General features: G+C 44.2%; 1 protein-coding gene across 1 annotated transcript in view; it reads right to left on the minus strand.

Moving 5' to 3' along the window:
- LOC309843413 (aldehyde oxidase) overlaps window positions 1–19,384 on the minus strand; it is an 82,473-nt gene that overhangs the window by 31,858 nt on the left and 31,231 nt on the right. The window contains exons 13-20 of the mRNA XM_082688916.1: window positions 18,070–18,179; window positions 16,885–17,069; window positions 15,740–15,902; window positions 13,973–14,065; window positions 9,831–10,000; window positions 9,062–9,188; window positions 6,088–6,210; window positions 2,488–2,584 (exon numbers count right to left, since the gene is read on the minus strand). Coding sequence (XP_082545042.1) covers window positions 2,488–2,584; window positions 6,088–6,210; window positions 9,062–9,188; window positions 9,831–10,000; window positions 13,973–14,065; window positions 15,740–15,902; window positions 16,885–17,069; window positions 18,070–18,179 — 1,068 coding nt within the window. The remainder of the gene's footprint in view (window positions 1–2,487; window positions 2,585–6,087; window positions 6,211–9,061; window positions 9,189–9,830; window positions 10,001–13,972; window positions 14,066–15,739; window positions 15,903–16,884; window positions 17,070–18,069; window positions 18,180–19,384) is intronic.

Consider the following 19,384-nt stretch of genomic DNA (forward strand, 5'->3'; position numbering starts at 1 on the left):
TAACCAACTGCCACCCAGGCGCCCCTCTCCAGCCATTTTTAAGGAGAGAAATGAGAAGTGGTTTCACGTAGAGAAAGATGTTCACCTCAGGGCCTCGGCTGGGGGGTTTCTAAGGCCCTCCCAGTGCTATGACATCAGGGCTAGGAAGGGGCCGAATGTATTTTCAGAGGATAAAAACTCAGTCCCTTCAAGAACACAGTCTAAGACTTGATGTCGTTAGTGTTCTACATCATTTATCTTTTAAATATTTGATTTTCTTAGGGCAGCTATATTCCTAAGGGACAGAGTGTTCTTATGACGATCATTACTTCCAGTTACCTCTCACTGAAAGGTAACCAAAAATGGCCAAAAATTCTTAATTCAAATGATAATTTGCATTGTAAGAAAAAAAAAAATTACCTCACACTAGTGAGTCAAGAAGGTGGAAATTTAAAATCAATACAAGTGTCCTTGGAAAGCACCTTGTGCCACTTTCATATTTATCAGTAGGGTAAGGGGCAGGATACAAACTAAAACTCAAGTCAGAGACAGCCTGAATCAATGCCTTAATTAAATGATAAAATAAGATGTCAAGGGAAAGAACAACAACTGAATTCACACAAAAACACAGACGGCAAGAACATACAATGGTCCAAGTGGAAGGACCCCCTTGAAAATGGGCATTTCCAAGAGGCTCACACCATCATCTCTTCATGCTGAAACGCTCCCTCCTCCTCTCCCAGAAAACAGACCCAGTCTTCAAGTGTTTGCCACATTTCACTAGTCCTAAGAATCGTCTGGAACACTGTGAACGTTTGTCAAAAGCACATTCCTGCCCTATCCTGGATCCTCCAATTCCAGAATCCCAGAAAGGGGGCATGGCCGTCTCCAGGCAGGTCTCATAAGTGGCTCCCACTGGGAGGCACCGGGAAACACTGGGGGTGCTAAATGAGCACCCGCCAGTGTGTTAGCTCGGGACATGGTGAAATAGTGTCTTGAGGACAACAGAAACATCGAAGCCTGGCAGTAATTACCGCTTGTCGTTACGGATGGGCCAAGCACACTTCTGTTATCTCTTAGAACCTTCACAACAGATCTCTGAGATCAGGATTATTTTATTGATATAACTTTAAAGCAGGGAGATGGGTCCTGCCAAGTCCCACCGCTGATAAGACGGCGTGCCAGGGAATGCTGGAAGGGTGATGGTAAAAGGTGTCTTTGCTACGTTTTCCAGATGACGTCATGCAGGCAGCGTGTGACCACGTCCTGGTCTAACACAGCAGTGGAGTTAAGAAACACAATGGGCTTTGAGCTCAAGTGGCTGCACTCGAGGAGGGTAGGCCTTAGGCCCCTTCTGAGCTTGGGCTTGGGGCTGGAGAGAAAAATTAGGGTGATGGTGGTTTCAAATACGCACTAGATGCCAATACCCTGGAAAATCACTTAAAGACAGACAATGCCAAATGAGAAATTCTCTGCCCTGAGATGTGGTTCAGAAAACCCGCGCCCACCCAGCCACACACCTGGGGCAATCAGCTCTTGCACAGCAAGGGTTAAGGACGGCTCTCTAGCAGGGACCATGGCAGGGCAGAGCGGGGAAAGTCTGTGTTCTCTAAGACCCCTGGTTTTTTTTTTTCCTGAGACAAGTGGCAAAATCTGAATAAGGTCTGTTGTTAACGAACAGTATTGTGTCAACGTGCACATTCTGATTTTCACAACTGTTTAAGGAAGAGGATGTTCTTGCTCTAAGGAAACACACACCAGTATTTAGAGGTAAACGAGCATGTAACTTACTCTCAAATGGCTCAGAAAAAAATGTGTGTGTGGGTGTACAGGAAGAGAGAATGATTAAGTTGGTGTAGTGAAGTGTTAATAATCAGGGCATCTGGATAAAGAATAACTGGGAGTTTCTTTAATGTTATTGCAACTTTTCTGTAAATTTAAATAAAATTTAAATTTATTTCAAAATAAAAAGTTATAAAAATTTTATTGGAAAATTGTAATCAACTTTTCTAAGAGAGAAATTCCATTTTAATGACACATATACACAACGGAAGGAAGTCTGGAAGGAAGGGAGGGAGAAGTCAGAGAAAGGATGGAAGAGAAACGGGGGCTTAGGAAATCCCAAGAAAAGCTGTCAATTCGATTAACCGGCTTTGTCACTTAGTAGCTGTTTTATGACTGTGTTCATACACTCCGAGCCTCAGTTTCCTGATCTGCAGGGTGGTATGAGCAGGAAAAGAGACGACATCGGATAAATCTGCGGCCGTGATGGGGCAGTGGTCAGCACACCATAAGGGGTTGGGCCTCCCTCTTCACCTCCCTGCTGTACTCTAGACACACACACACACACACACACCGGAGACAAAGGGAAATGCCCGTGTGAATGAAGTGACGGCTCTCAGCTGACTTCTAGATGATTTCTGAAAGGCAAAGGTAGCATTAAACTAGACATGCTCACAAGCCTTCTGGGCTGCTTCCCTTCTCCTCACGTTTTTCAGAGAGCTTTACCTTCTAGAATCTGATCAACCCCTTTAAATGCTTCATCAACATTTCCATATTCCAGTTTCCTCTCTGGTTCGAAGAAGGAGCTGTGTTGTATGGCTTCCTGGAAAGGAGAGAGAAGTGAGGCTCTGGGCCAGAGATCCAGCCCCCTGGCAGCCGCCACCCTGACTGTGGTATCATCTGAGTCGGGGCAGCCTGTCTCCCGCTCTGGAACACCCTACTCCTTCACTCAGCACAGTCCCAGTGACGAGCTAAGAACCAGCCTTCAGAGAGACCCTTCACGGAGCCAGGACAAACGTGCCCATCGAGTCAAAATGAGGACGCTCAGGGAGAACCCCAGCATGGAAGGTGGTCCCAGAATGGAACTAATATTTTCCAGGAAGACTGGACTATTCGCTCCACAGCCAACTGTACAAAGCCAAGGCCACACAGCACATGGGTTTAGCGCGCAGGACTCTGGACCCAGTCAGAATCATGTCCATTTTCTCCACTGACTACCTGTTTGACTGTGGGCCTATGATCTCTTCTCGCTGAGCCTCGTCTGTACAATGGAGACACAGGTGGGCACATAGCTCTGATGGAGTTGTGCAGATAAAATGAAATGAGACGGGCAAAGAGCTTACATGGCATACGATAAATGCTCAGTAAATGCTAGCTAAGTGCATTCCAGTGACAAGGATCATGGTGGGCCCTCCTCTTTTGGGAGGACGAGCACGGCATTTGCACAGGGCAATAGAGCATCTGGGACTCTGGCCCCGGAAGCGAGATTCCAGTACAAGCCCAGTCTGGGTACCACAAAGCCACTTACGTGCTGGGTCCCACTGGCTTCTCCTGGGTGCCCAGTGAAGGGGGAGACAACAAGGTACACATCATCAGGGATACAGCTACAATCACCTAGGCTGGCTTTCTTAGCTTTTCTGGGAAATTCTCTCGCTGTGATCCTTGTGTCCCCTGGCAAATGTGACATGCCAGATCCTATCAGCATTACGTGCCGGGGGATTACTGGTCGTCCATGAAATCCCAGCCCCAGGCAGTTAGGAATGATCCCAACTCTGGTTTCCTCCAGCCACTAGTAGACGTTTAGACCTCTCAGGGTACCTTCCAGAGCTGTTGTATCGTGACCCTGCCATTGCCTCCGCTCAGAAAGGGGGTTCCTTTGTTTTTAACCACCACAGGAGCCCGGTTCCTTGACAGACGGTTTGTTCATTGTTTCGATTTCTGACTAGCTGTGTGACTGTGTGAGCTGTCTTCCTGTTTCTTCAGCAGAAAAAAGATAATAACGGTTTTTCTTCACAGGACTGTTGTGAGCTTTTAAGGAGTTAATGCATAAAACCTGCTTTGACCTAAGTGTTAGCTGCGGTCATGTTGTTGACCATGACGACTGATAGATTCTGGTGGGGAGTATGTTTTTCTCACCATAGGTCATCAGCCTGATCCTTTGAGCCAAGAGTTTTGAAAGAGTTTCACCATTCACACTATTAAACACTCTAGAAAGCATTAGCTTAGTTAAACCTCGGTGCTAGTAGCAGAGATACATTTATTTTTTTATGTTATTTAAATTGATAATACAGTTCCTTCCAGAATGAATTTTTTTTTTCTTTCTTATTAATCTACAATTCAGATATTCCAGGTTGAAAACAGAAGTTTTATAAATCCTATTTTTAAAAAGTGTAATCTTTTTCCACTTTACTTGCTGCTTGCTTTTTAAGTAACTTTGAGACAATTTCCCAAATAATCCGTGGTCCAAAAAAGTGATTTAAAAAAAAAAAAAACTGTAATGTGTGTGGAGCTGGGCATATTTTCCTGCTAAAAATTTTGATTAAATTCACTCTGATCCAGTTGGTTGACCTTGGAGAGCTTGAACTCTGATAAAAATGTGAGTCAGTTCTCCTCCCCATGTCAAAGTTTGGGGTTTGATGCTGGTATTCTCTGCAAACAACGGGGGATCTGCCAGATGGAGTGACGGAGAGCACGGAGAGTGTGGCCTCTGTTGGCTTGTTTAGAAATTTAGTTGACTGGAAGGTGGGGGTGGGGAAGGGAAGACATTCAGCCACCAGGACTGGGCAAAGGACTGTCAACAAAATTTTGATGAAGTAGCATGTAAATAATTTCTTATGGAGAAGTAATTAAGGAATCATTTCTTATTTAGAAGAACCTTGATAACAAAATGCTGGGGAATGACCGCATAAAGTAGCCAAGTGCAGAGGCAACATCTGACTAGGAAGGGAAGAGAACGTTTGAATCTGAAACCGGCTGGGAAATTCTGGGGAAACTGCCACTCCTTGACTCCGGCTTAACTTCTGTATGTTTGTCTTCTTCTTTTTTTTTTTTTTTAAGATTTTATTTATTTATTTGACAGAGAGAGATCACAAGCAGGCAGAGAGGCAGGGAGAGAGAGAGAGAGAGAGAGAGGGAAGCAGGCACCCTGCTGAGCAGAGATCCCAGGACCCTGAGACCATGACCTGAGCTGAAGGCAGCGGCTTAACCCACTGAGCCACCCAGGCGCCCCTGTATGTTTGTCTTCTTGACGTGATTTTAATTTCATGTTTAAAACACTGATGACACTGTCCATAAACAAACGCGATGCTCCTAGGAATAAGGCAGCACGATAAGAAACACATCAAGGCCAAGTTCTTCTGGAGACACGAATCTGAGCCAAGTCAGTTTCTCATTCTCCGCCACAGGGCACACTAGTCACCTAGAGAACAAGTCATTCATTTCGATTTGAAGATAATGTATTCCCAGAGTCCGTGGAGCCTGTCTGTGCCGCATCTAATCTATTCCTGCTGCTTTCCCAACTTGCACGCTTTCATTATTCAGTAAATTACAGGAACCAACGAAATGGATACAGAACACCCTATCATTTCATGGAGATGAGTCTTGTATCTTTGTAAATCTCTAACTCCTTTCTAAAAAACAGGATAGAAAATGCAACATTCCAGTTGGTTTAAGTGGCCAAAATAGCGACAGGCATCACAGGATTCCATTCCTCATACTCATCAGATATGCTCTAATGAATCTAAACACAGTGTCTCCAATATTTGCTTCACGGAGCGTCTCGCTGGTTCCTGCACAGCCCCGAGAGAGTCAGGGGCCGGTGAACTCAGGGTCCTGGACACCGCTGGCCGCCCACACAGCCCTCCTCTCACCGGCCCCCCTCAGCGACCAGATTTCTGCTCACATCTCCATCCCCCTCCCACCCCCTGAAGCCCACACACTTCAAAGAAACCTAACTCCTCAGCAGTAACCAACAGGTCCGCCTGCCTCTGGCTAATCATTTGTTCAGAGATGGGTGTGTGGCCCAAGTGGCCTGATAAGGCTGGACCTCAGGGCTCACGCTTGGAATCCTGGGAATCCCGGGACAACGCTGCTCTCTCCCCGCCTGGACACAGACGGGAAACCCCTGCGGCCATCCTGTGACTCCAGGGGAGGGGCTAAGGGCCTGGGCTGTGGGCAGCAGAGAGGAGAGGCACAGAACCAGGTTCTTTGCTGATGCCCAGTCTAGGGCCAACAAAGCCCCTCTGTGTGGGACGCCACTTGGGGTCCGAGTTTCTTTCCTGTCACTGTAACCAAAAGCATTTTAATGGATCCATCGGTGCTCGTTACCTCGATTGTCAGGATCAGTGGCTGCAAATCTTCGTAGACAACCTTCACTCGCTTGGCTGCTCGCTTTGCCTGAACCTCGGACTCCGCGATCACAGCACAGACAAGCTGGCCCACACAGGACACCTGTGACACAGAGAGACTTCTGTCCCCAGGGAGCGCAGGTCCCAGGCCCTCTCCTTTCACTCCTTTTCCTTGAACCCCAGCACAGAGCTAGACACATAGTAGCGAACCCCTTCACATGTGCAGCGCGGCTGTTAGCAAGGGCTCTGGTGAGAAAGCGCCTTCGTAGAGTTGGGCTGGCGACCCCACTGTTGGAGGAGGTCACTGATGGGACCGGATCCCGGTGGACCCTTGAGCTTGACCCAGGCAAATGGAGGCTCCTCACTCCTTCCCTGTCTTTAGAATGTACGGTTTCCCCAGTAGGAACTGGGGCCTGAGAGAGTGAGGTGTGGTGTAGACCATCTGGATGGCACACAGGACTGAACCCAGTTAAGGCCCGTACACGTGTGCACTTTTAAGCTTCTGGCAGATGGGTGCAGATGTCTCTCAGTCTCGTGACTGCCCAAGATAAGACTCCAAAGTTCCCTTTCTTTCTTTTTCTTTCTTTCTTTCTTTTTTTTAAAAAAGATTTTATTTATTTAGTTTACCGAAAGAGAGACACAGCAAAAGAGGGAACCCAAGCAGGGGGAGTGGGAGAGGGAGAAGCAGGCTTCCTGCTAAGCAGGGAGCCTGATGCGGAGCTCAACCCCAGGACCCTGTGATCATGACCTAAGCCAAAGACAGACGCTTAACGACTGAGCCACCCAGGTGCCCCAGAAGTTCCCTCTCGTATTAAAACCACTACCTACCAATCTGGAGGGCTCTGCCTCTTTCAGTGGTTTCTTTTTGCCCTGTGTGTAGAGGAACCAACACCCAGGGACTAGGGGAGTTCGGGTCTTTGTGTGGCACCACTGGCAGAAGTGGCTGAGGAAGGACGGGAGTGACTGTCACATAAAAACTCCAGGTCAGCGCACTGGGGCTCTGGAGGGTTCGAGGAGAGGCAGTCACATGGCTTGACCCGTGTCTGCCACCATGATCAGGGCCATTCTGAGGGGAAGCTTCTAGAAAGGGAGGACCAGAAGGTCATAGCCCATCTCATCAGAGACGATAGAGGAAGGAAATGAAAGCACAGCCTGCTAGTGAGCAAATGTGTGTCCCAAACACTGGTGGAGCACAGACGTTTCATGCAGAGATTGAACCTGTACTAGCCAAGACACAGGCAAGCACAGAGCGTCCCCACCATGGTTCTGCCTGCAGGTGGGGCAGGTGGTCCAAGGGAAACACACAGGGATCAGAGCAGAAAGTTGATGGGGATAAAACTAAGGCTCCAGGAAGGTAAAATAAGACTGGAAGAAGTCACCGTGACTGCTCCGTTCTCTCTCACCTTATACCGTGATCACAAATCAAAGGTAATCACTCATTTAAAAATTGACTTTAAACTATGAAGTCTTTTCTACAACAAGCACATAGTTGTGTTGTCATCAGAAAAAAAAAAAAAAAACGATAATAAAAAAGATCTAGCAGGCGTGCGTGCACACACCCCCAAAGCCACACCCAGAAGTGTGTCTGCCAGGTGCGGGCGGGCGGGGACAGCCGGCAGTTATATGGTGATGGTGAAAGGCTGGCAACTGTTGGCGCCACGGTCGATGGGGATTCATTGCACTATTCTGTTTTTATACATGCTTAGAAGTTCTACAGTGAAAAGACCGTTGTAAAGGGATAACTTACAAAAGGGATTAAAGTAACAAAGGTGCTCATGATGGCTCCCCTCTCTGCTCTGCCTGGGTGCCTGGGTTTGCCCCGGGACCCGGCACACCCACGTGCCCCCTGAGATGCTGGACATCAACGTCCGCACCCCTCCCAGAAGAAGGACTATCCTGCAGCTCCAAAGGGCTTTGCTTGTTTCCTTAACAGTCGGCAAAGGCCACGATCCTCACTGTCTTCTGCCAGCCCCGCACAGCCCTGCCTTGGGACAGTTGTAACCTCCACTTAACACTCGGGTCATCAAGCTTTCATTCGTAGCCACTAAACCAGCCAGCGAGAGCTGAAAGTCAGGACTCTGGAAGGAGGAAGCGCTTTGGGGTCGACACTGAACTCAGAAGTCCGCCTTAGACAGAAAACCTGCCGAAAGGCGCTCGTGTTGCATTTTCTGAAAACTTAAGATGCAACAGGCAGATCAGTCTGAATCGTCTGAAACCATTAAGGGGCAATAGCCGCTGTCATGTTCCTCCACCTGCTGCGTGGGAAGCAGTGCGCGGAGCACGCCAATGACTCAGACTCAGGGTCTCACTCAATGGCTTTTACTAGGGTACAAAGTAGCAAGTAAGTAAGCTTAATACGAAGTCAGAAGTGCATTAAAGGTCCACTTCACCTTCTCCTCTGGACTTTACGCTCTGTGAGGGTAAGGACCACTTGGGTCTTACTCGGCTATGTGGCCAGCCACATTAGGTGCTCACTTAAAGACCCTGGTGGAACACAGAGCTGTATACATGACTGAGTTGGACTGAGGTCAGAGAGGGGGACAGAATTCTCATATTAAAAGCTAAGAAAAGGGGCACTTGGGTGGCCCAGTCAGTTAAGCGTCTGACTCTTGATTTTGGCTCAGGTCATGAGTTCAGGGTCTTGAGGTCTAGTCCCACAACCAGCTCCATGCTGGGTGTGGAGTCTGCCTAGGACTCCTCTCTTTTCTCTCTCCCTCTGCTCCTCCCCTTCTAGTAGTAAGATTATGACTAGAAAATAGGAAAATCACCAATATCTTTTATAGAACTAGTCAACTTCTTATGTGGAAAATGAGTATATTTGAATTCATTCACCATTAGAATAATGGCGTTTTAAGGAATTACTGGAATCCTTTATGATGTGCCAAATGTGATGCCATCTTTAAGAACATTAACCGAGGAAATTATTTTTGAAACAGAAAACAAAAATGCCATACCTCCTCTGTCCTCAGAAGTTCCTCCGGACTGGTGAAAATGGAGAAGGAATTTACACCACGAAGATGTTCCTCAGTCACAATGTCCACCACGCCAGGCAGGCTGAGAGCTTCTGACAGATCGATAGACCTAGATCAGAGGACACAGAGCAGGTCCTCAGAGAAGCCCTAGCCCGAAGACCAAGATGAACAAGCTTAACTGGAGAAGAAGACGTCTGAGTGGTAAGGTACATCTAGCTCTAATAGTTCTCAGACGACTGGGAACAAATTTGCCGGACAATGAAGCTATTACTTGAACTTGAATGAATTCAAGTTCAATGCAGGGGTTGGGGGTACTGATCCCCTACACAGCTGAAAAATCTCCATATAAACTTTATTCCTCCAAAACTTAAGTACTAATAGTCTACTGTTGACCAGAAGCCTCATTAATAACATGAACAGTGAAAGAACCCATATTTGCTCTTTATATGTATTATATGCCATATTTTTACAATAAAGCTAGCTAGAGAAAAGAAAATGTTTTCATAGTATTAGCATTTTTTAAAAAAACCCACATATAAGTGGACCCGCACAGTTCAAACCTATGTTGTTGAAGGGGCAACAGTACATGGAGGGACAAATTGTATTAAGTCCTACATTTTGATCTAATTTCCCTCCCAATCACATTGAATATTGCCAATAAATAGCCTATCTTCTCTGTACCATTACTTACCACTTAAGTGACTTAGATGAAAAGGCAATCATAATGTCTAATTAGGACTTTATCACTTACACAATCTTAGCATGAGCTCTTGAACTTGTTACAAAAGACAAGAAAAGCTCCTGGTCCACGGTAGGCATGTCATCACAGTAGATGGCTTCACCCGTGGCATGCTTAATACCAGACAGGTGCATGATGGGATGGCCAATTGGGTCTTGAGGAAGTTGCTTGGGGTCTACACTCTGTTTAATCAAAAACCAACATATCATTTTTTAATTATTTTTATAATATTATACACATCTCCCATAAGAGGATAGCTATATAATTTACATCCAAACCAGAACAATTTTGACGCTGAAAGTTGTCATTGTTAATAATAACATGAGGACAAGAAGCCTGTTTCAGTAATACAGTAGGCAAAACTGGGATGCATGGTCATGAAATTGTTCTAATTTTTTCCCTACTTTTTCTGAATATAGAACACAAGTATCTCTAATGCAACTTCCATTTATGTGAGTAAATGAATATTTCTTTCTTTAAAATGTAAAATTATATCATCTTATTCATGCTCCCATATTTCTTTCAATTTTATTACCAAAATTATTTTACTGTTGTATCTAAGCGATGGCATACATAATGTTTTTCAGAAGGGCAGGATGGTATTTTGACTGTTTCATAAAATACTGAGGGCATGCTGTCCACAAGAAGAGCCCTTCTTTTCCTATTCCAAATGAGAAAGTTAAGAAATAATTGTTAAAATTTGTAACTTAGACAATCTTGATAAAGAATGAAGACAAAGGGACCTGCACTTTGAAGAATGATTTACTAATGTTACTCTTTCTTGGAGATCCATGGAATAAAATGTCTTGGTACTGGTTCTCTAAGTACCTTAAATATGTTTCATGAACCAAACAGACATTAAGAAACATGATGTCTTGGGGTGCCTGGGTGGCTCAGTGGGTTGAACCGCTGCCTTCGACTCAGGTCATGATCTCAGGGTCCTGGGATCGAGCCCCGCATTGGGCTCTCTGCTCGGCAGGAAGCCTGCTTCCCCCTCTCTCTGCCTGCCTCTCTGCCTACTTGTGATCTCTCTCTGTCAAATAAATAAATTAAAAAAAAAAAAGAAAAGAAACATGATGTGTTCCCCAGTATTTCAAGTAGGAGGGAGTTGTTAGCTTTCCTGGTTGGTTGGTCATTGGGAGAAGGAGAACTGGACATATGAAGAGAGAGGGGTTAAGGGACAGGACAGAGACCAAGCTCAGAGCCCCACATGAAGGCTATGGCTGCTGGGGGGTCTGGTGATGGGGGTGCATGTGGTGGAGATTCCAGGACAAAGATACTGAAATGGACACTTGTCCGATGCTCTCTGCTGTTCATGGGACTCACGAAGTATGGTCCTGGTTCACTGTCGACCTACTTGAGGGACCCAAAAAATACACCTTTGGCCTGAGATAGATCAGAGGCTGTCCAGGCAAGGGACAGGCCTAGAATAACAAGAGGGTAAAGGAGAGTAGCACGTGTAATCTGAAAACATGTTCAACATTTCTATTGGTTATATGGAAAAAATAAAAACTTACTCTCTTCATAATATCAAAGACAGTAAAATGTCAGCCAAATGTTGACTGACAATTACATGCAGAAAGTAGAGTGATTTCTAAAATTGACTTGGCACACGACACATGTGTGGGATGCTATGAACTTACTTCTAGCTCGCACAAAATTTACTGTTTTACAGTAAAATGTACACTTACCGATAGGCATTTTTTTTTTTGTTTTCGTGTCCATATTTGTTTCATTTAAATGTAAACTTCAATTTTGTAGTTACTAGAACATAATGCACAACTAGAAAGCAGAAGATTATGAAGAAAGACAATTTAGGACTTGACCCAGGCACCATTAAATAAAGATAGACATTAGGCCATGAATGTAGACAAAGAGGGAAACTGAGAGGAAATTTTACATGTGGGCGTTCAGGCATGGAGGGGGTCTGAGGCAGCTCCCACACACCAGCCCCAGAGTCACGGCTCATTGCTCTGTCCTCGGGATCAAGTGCTCTCGTCAGACCATTGGTCTCTCTCTTTTGAGAAGCTGAGAAGGTGATCAAGAGAAAAATAAATGTTCTGAGGGCTCTCCCTCAAGTATGGTTTTTTGTGTTCTAGATCATAAGGGTCAACTCGCTCTGTAAATACCCCAACCTGCTGTACTAGGATTCGGGGGGGGGGGGTGCTTGCAACCTGAACATTTGAGTGAAAACTCACCCACTTTTAAAAAATCCTAACAGATTTTTTTCCATTATGAAGAGCAAAATTCCAGGTAATTCGTAAGCTTAAATATTAAGGAAGCATATCCTCAAGTACCTGTGGAGGCTCTGGGAGTTTTCTATTTTCTATGACATAATACTTTTTCTTGTCAATAATGAAACACATGATAGCACTGGGGGAAAAAACAACAACAACAAAACCTTTTGAAACCCGGCTGTGTGAGCCGGCAAAAAGACTGAAGAAAAATCCTAAAATACATCTTTTTTCTAGTCTATAATAAAAAATGCAGTCGATTGTCTTAGCTGAAGATACGACACTCTTTTTTTTTTTTTTTTTTTTTTGGTAGTTCGTTGGGGTGAGTCTACCAGTGAAAGAGGCTGTACCCGACTCATTATTTCTGCTGGTTATGTGGCTGAAGGAACCACCGAGGAACGAATTTGTCTCTTCAAACTGGTGATCTCCTGAAGCGCAAATGAACCGATTTGGGGAAAGATGTTTGTCACAAGTGCTAGAGATGCTCGAACAAGGCAAATATCTGTGTGTATTTAAAAAAAACACAGGAAAACAAAAAGAAAACTCATCTGTGTGGGAGATGAACTACTTCCAAAACTTGGCCTTACAATCTATAATAACAAGGTCCCTTGACCATCCGCTCTGTGAGGACTGTCACTTCTCTTTGGCTGGTTTGAATGCCCGTTAATGTGCTGTTGTTCCTTTCTGAGGTTTATTCCACTGTCAAGGTAACATTATGATATTTATAAGCTGAAGGTTGCAGCTTCCATATTTTGCAGAATATTAGGAAAGATGACAGCTTTTTAAAACTTTCAATATCACTGCTTTCAATGGGTTTTGGTGTCCTTGAATTTTTTGACCCTCCTGAACCTAAAACCTTCAGAGAGAGGGAGCAACGGCACATTCCTATGACGTTCTGTCGGCTTCTACAGCTAGATCCAACACTAGAGTCAATGAACGGATGCTTTCAAAAGCCTCGTCATGTTCTTGACTTAATGAAACTCTCAAGGTAAAACTTCTTGATAATAATTTCAAGGAAAACCACCTCCAATCTTACCCAGTTTACCAACAGGGCAACTTTGAGCGGTATTTTTATGATGTTGTGGTGGAAAACTCCATTTGAAAGTCGTGAGGAATTCTGTTCTAACAGTCAGCTTGCATTAGGAGAGCTTGAATAGCTCTTAGAATTTAGTTTGATTCAACTCTAAATGTAACTCACAGAAAAGATATCTGAAGAATAGAGACTGGGGGAGCAAACATTTTTTTAAATTTAAATTCAATTAGTACATGTAGTACATCATTAGTCTCAGATGTCATGTTCAACAATGTATCTGTTGTGTATAGAACTGCTTATTCAAAAACAAAGTAAATCAGTAACTTTGTAAAAAAAAAAAAAAAAAAACAAACCATGACTGCATTTTCACCAACCTCCAAGGGCTGTGTTTTCTGTTCTTCTGTAAACACAGAATTTGACTTTGGTTGCGCTCTGGCTTCCACAACGCCAAAGGCAGAAAGTGTGTGGCAAGCTAGCCACAGCTCATGCCTGTCAGTGGTTCAAGGCCACAGAGCAAAACACATGAACTTCAAGACCAAAACAGGCATTTTTAGAAAACGGCCATGTGGGTATTATATAGGGCACGGATTGCATGGAGCACTGGGTGTGGTGAAAAAATAATGAATATTGTTAAGCTGAAAAGAAATAAATTTAATTAAAAAAAGAAAGAAAGAAAGAAAACGGCCATGGCTAGTTCTATCTTTTGTCAAAATTTGTCACTGAATTTGAAATTGTAATTAACATTGGAGAAGCCTGAGTTTACCAGAAGGGGAGCTAGAGCTTAGAAAGCTTGAGAATCATTGTGAGGAGAGTCGGGTGTCCAGGTGATGGAATTACAGGCCAGGCCTTTGATAAAAAAAAAAAAAAAAAAAAAAAAAGCCACCCACCTGGTACTTTAAGGTACTGGAGTGATGTCTGGAATGAAGGTCTTCTAAGGCACTCGCATCCTTGTCCGCAAGGCTAGGATAGTGAACAGGGTCCTGAAGGGCAGAACCATAGCAGAGATTTAAAATAGGCCGGAACAGTCTTGGAAGGGAGGTTACCATGGTTCTTGACAAGCAGCTCAACTGGGAAGTCTACCCTTCAGCAAGTGCTTGCTCTGCGCAGAACCCTGGGGGTAGCTGCAGCTCCCTCACCGCCGGGACACATGTTCTGGAAGGCCCATACATACTACTACACATCATGAAGCGCCAACTGAATACAGACGACTGACCTCCAACGTCTTTAGGTTTCTTAGGATCCTCTCACACGCTTGCCTAAATAATCTGAGGCCTTACAAACTAATAAAACAGGAAGATAGGAGATAAGTAAATAAAATGGAAAGGAAGGGAATACTCAAGCTGGGAAAAGGGGAGAGCCAAAGCGAAGGAACGTCAGCTCTGTGCCGCACCACCTCTCCAGTGGGAGAGGAAAGAAACTGCAGACGGCTCTCTGCCTGCCACAGTCCCTCAGGAGCAAGGGGCCCAGAGCCCTAGGAGGAACACCTCTGAGAACTGAGAAGAACAGATCACTGCATCCTTATACGAGACTTTAAACAGTACACCTGATGGTGAGTTTTTTACAATTAAAATTTTTTAAATGTAAAATTAAAGCCAACAAAGGCCACTATTTTTAATAATAGAGCAATCTTGATAGAGGAGGTTGAATGGAAGGCATGAACGTCAAGGGGGACGCTTTAAGGGATATCATTGGATTTACCCAAGAAATTGTATTTGTTTGCTATTAACTGGAAGAGTCTACGGTTGGCTGTATTTTTCCTCTTTTGTTTGCCTGGTGAGTGTCTCACTTGGACACTCTCAGTCTTCCATTCTCAGAAACTGGATATAACCCTCTGGTTCTTAGTTGACTCCTTCTAAAATGAAAAAATACTCTCAGAAGCAGTATTAAGAGAAAATTTTGTGAGTCTTATTAAAGTGATCATACTAAGTTCTACAACACATGAAGAATGTTCTTGGCTTCTAGTCTAGTTTGATCAGCTGGTTGTAGCATGGGATTAATGCGGCCAGTATGCTTCAAGTTCCATTTGGGTCTAGAAAATTTATTCAGAGAAATCCTTTAGTTGTGTCCTCCCGAATCGACAACCTTGTAACTGTTCGGCACAAGGGAGACCAGGCAAAAGAATGCCTGGGTGATACTACTATCACCAAGACGACTACAAGGCAGTCTTCCCATGCTCCTCAGAAGCACTAGGGACCCACTGAGCCCTTTTCCTGTGAGGACCCATTTCACCATAACCTCGTGGAGTGGCCGCTATCATCGTCTTAAAGGTGAGAGAAATGAAGCTGAATCCAGAAAAGAGAGTCGAATGCATGAAGGTGACCCTTAACTAGTGGGAGAGATGCTCTGCTGAGGGGAAAATATATTTGAATCATGAATGAGCTTTCTGCACACCTCCTAGACAAACAACAGTCAGAAACACGAAGGCCGAGTAGTGTTAAACACAGTCCTGCCCAACTCTGCTCTCCTTGCAAATCTTCTTCAAGTGCACCAGCCATGAATGGCCAGGGCAGAGGATGCCCAGCAAGGCCAAGTGTTTTAATTTGGGCTGTGTCCGCCTATACCATAGCTGTTCCCCATGGGGTTGTTGCCTCTCCTTTGGGTATCACAGCAGCCCTCAGTGCTGGGAAAGCTAACACGGGATCAGTTCCATTTACCATCCTCTTCAGAAACTGCGACACTTCCAGGTAGAACTTGAAGAGGAAGCTGATGATGAGGGTCCTCTTGAACTCCACCCTCCCGCCCGGAGCTGAGCCTGGAAGGGTAACTTCGTCGAGAACCAGCCTGCAAGCCACATCCAACATCTCTTCATTCCAGGGCCTATGGGAACCAAAGAGAAGACACCTAGCTGACAACACTCATTACCTCACAGGCTCAGCTCGTGTGTGAGACAAATAATGACGGTGGGATGCAGGGAATGAGAGGACAAGCTCCACAGCTAGCCAACCCACGTTCAAATCACAGTCCTTCACTCTCAAGGTGTCTGGCCCAGGCCCACCCCTTCCTCATCAGTAAAAGGAGAATGAGAGTAGAACTCACCTCCTGGAATGGTCATGAGGAAGAAATGACAACTTGTGGTAAGTCCTTAGTCCAGCAGTAACTGACCCCTATATCACTAGAATGTTCACTGCATGCCTGGTCCTGTTGTAAGCACCTTGTTTGTAGTCACTCATTTAATCCTCTGAGGTAGGGATCTTTACCGCCTTTTGACGGATAAGGAAAGACACTGAGGTTCAATAAGCTGACTGAGATCACAGAGTTCATTGGGGTTGACTGAGTTCATACTTTTAATCATTCTTCTTTATTGGTAACCATTCTACTTTGAAATGGTCACTGATAACCTAACAAATGCTCCAGAAATATCAGCTATCAATATTATCTAGAGAAACAAAAGTCACGTAAGCAAATGCCTTTAGCCGTTTATTATAAAACAAACTCCAAAGAGCCTATTTTTTTTTTATCATGATGAATTATTCTCTCATGGTAGAAAATGAGTATTTTCTTATTTTGCTTCCTGGTCTTAGTCCTGGGAGATGGGTTCTCTCTTTCTTTCCTTCTCTCTCTCCCTGCCCCCGTCTGTCTGTCTGTCTCTCTCTCACACACACCCCCACACATACATGCACACACGCACACAGACTCCATGATGCCCACTTCAGAAGTCACTATAATCAAAACCACCTGAAATAATCATGAAATCTTACTGGAATTCCCTGCCATTAAATAGGAAAGTCACAAGCCTTTTTCTTCTCATAACCATGTGTCGCCACGCAAAGACCTGGAATATAAGGACAGGATGCCATACCTTCCGAGGAGTTTCTGGCAGGAATTCTTTGCACAGACAGTGGTTGGACCGACACCTCCATACAAGATGCATAACTCTCGGATGATGCCACCTCCTTCTCCAAAAAAGACTCTCATTCCGGAATTGACTATGGCGAGCGCATTCTGTTGCCGCTGGGCTTGTCGGAAGCCTGACACAAATTCCCACTGAAGGCAAAAGGTAAGCAGCACGTGTAGAACTACCCTGAGTGATAACAATGCACTAAACAGTTTATGTGCACCGCCTCGCAGGCCCTTGTCACACTCCGTTGTGGGCCACGCTGTGTCCCCAAAACTGATATATTAAAGTCCTAACTCCCCAGGACTTCCGAATATGACAGTATTTGGAGATACGGTCTTTAAAGAGGTATTCAGAGTAAAATGAGTTAATTAGCGTGGGCTCTCAGCTAACATGGCGGTGTCCTCATAAGAGTTAATTTGGACATAAACAGAGGGAAAACCACGGGAAACCACAGGGAGAAGATGGTCATCTATGAGCCAAGGAGAGAAGCCTTTGAAGAAACCAATCTTGCTGACATCTTGATATCAGGATTCTAGCCTTCAGAATTGTGAGAAAATAAAGTTCTATTGATTAAGCCACTCAGCCTGTGGTTCCTTATGATGGCAGCCCTAGCAAACTAGGACGCCCTTCAAGGCAAGCGTGATTATTCCCATTTTACAGATGACAGATCTAAGCCTCAGCCTGATTCGGTGGTAAGTTCAGGTCACAGGTCCTGAAACCAGGATTCAGTCTTGAGTCTGAATTCACTTAGAGTCCAAAGTCCCTCTTTCGGCTAAGTTCTGTTGGCAATGTATTTTTTTTCAGCCTCTTTTAAACCCCAAGATATAGGTAGAGCGTATTTTCAAGTCTTCTTTAGGGAAAAGCCTTATGGGTCAAAGAACTGATAAAGATTTATAGGGAGTAACTTTAGAGTTTGGGTTAGGTGAAGAAAGACAGAGAGAGAATGATAGAGACAGGGTCTCAGGAGACAAAGGTCTCCTGATTCTGGGTATGATGGGAGGGTATATAACACAAGTAAAAGGTGACTACTCACGAGTACTGTAATCTCCCCTGTAAATAGTCAACACCTTTTCTTAACTCACCTATGTCGGAATTAACAAGCTGCAGACTCATGGTAAAAGCAGGAGACTGAAAGAAGGTTCTCACCTTCCTTGAGTGGGGTATGTTCACTGAGATCAGGATCTCTTCAGGCTTCAGATCTGCACTGGGGCACCTTCTAAGAAACTCCTCGTTTAAAGGAACCTGTCGTTTTCCTTCTGTGGAAAGAAATGACACTTTCCCTGGAATCTGTTCTGTTAAACAATAAAACTTTGGAAATAGTTCTACCAAATAATCTGATGAAACTGGCTGTTTGGGAAAGGAAGTGTTCTTTCTATGCTTGGCAAATCTTTTCCCTACAAAGGCACCTTGTGGTGTTTCTTCCAGACTAGGTCCCACCTGTTTTGTTGTTGTTATTTTTGTTTGCTTGTTTGCTTGCTTATAAATGAAAATATCTAGCAAAGTGGCCCAGAGGCCACACAGAACAGCACATGAGCAGTCCTCTTCCCAGACAGCAAAATTCATTTTGAGTTTTGTAAGCAGAATGTAGATATTAATACCCCTCTTGGTATTCTGATCAAGTCACTCAACAAACACGTATTGTTTATAACCAGGAAACTGTAAGATTCAGGAGCGAATAAATAAATTGCTTTTAATGAATATATACTAGTGAGGTGCTGCCTTATTTTTTTTTAATCTCTTTTGCCAGCACCCAGGGAATTTCTGTTCTTCAATCTATACACTGGGAGAGGAACCACTTAAAGCTATATGTAATAGGACTTTCGGATGGAAGCTAAGAAGCTTTTGATATTTACACTCACATCACAAGATGTGTTTCTCATCATATGATTGTTTTAAAGGAATGTTACTTAAACATACAACTCTGAATACTAACCTTCCTCCTCAAGATAGTTTTGGCGGTATTTTATAAGGTAATTTTGAAGGTATTTTGTAGGTATTTTTAAGATCGTAGGTACCTTAAGATAATTTTGTAGTTATTGTAGGTAATAATGCAGGTAATAGAAAGCTAGTCCATTTTTAAAATGAAAATAAAAACAGACTTCTAAGGGACCAATTAGCAATAACTATTAACCAAATTGAAATAAGAGAAATCTACTAAAAGCCCTGGACTTTGTTTCAAAAACAAAACTCACATAGAATAGAATGGAGTCCCACCATTTTCAACAAAAAAAGGTCTTTAGGCTTCCATCAATGAGCAACGAAGTTCAAGCACACAAGATGACAGGGCTGCCATAACCCCCCTGTAACACCTAGAGAAAGTCTTCGACAAAGGGGCTCAGTAATTCTCAGCCACTATAGTTCTCTCTACTACTCAGGTCACAGTGGGACATTAACCAACACAAGCATGGTCAATGTCGGGTGACCAGTACAGGAAAAGACCTAGCACACGGCCTCAAAAAGA

This window comes from Mustela nivalis, assembly GCF_964662115.1.
Source record: "Mustela nivalis genome assembly, chromosome: 11".
NCBI lineage: Eukaryota > Metazoa > Chordata > Mammalia > Carnivora > Mustelidae > Mustela > Mustela nivalis.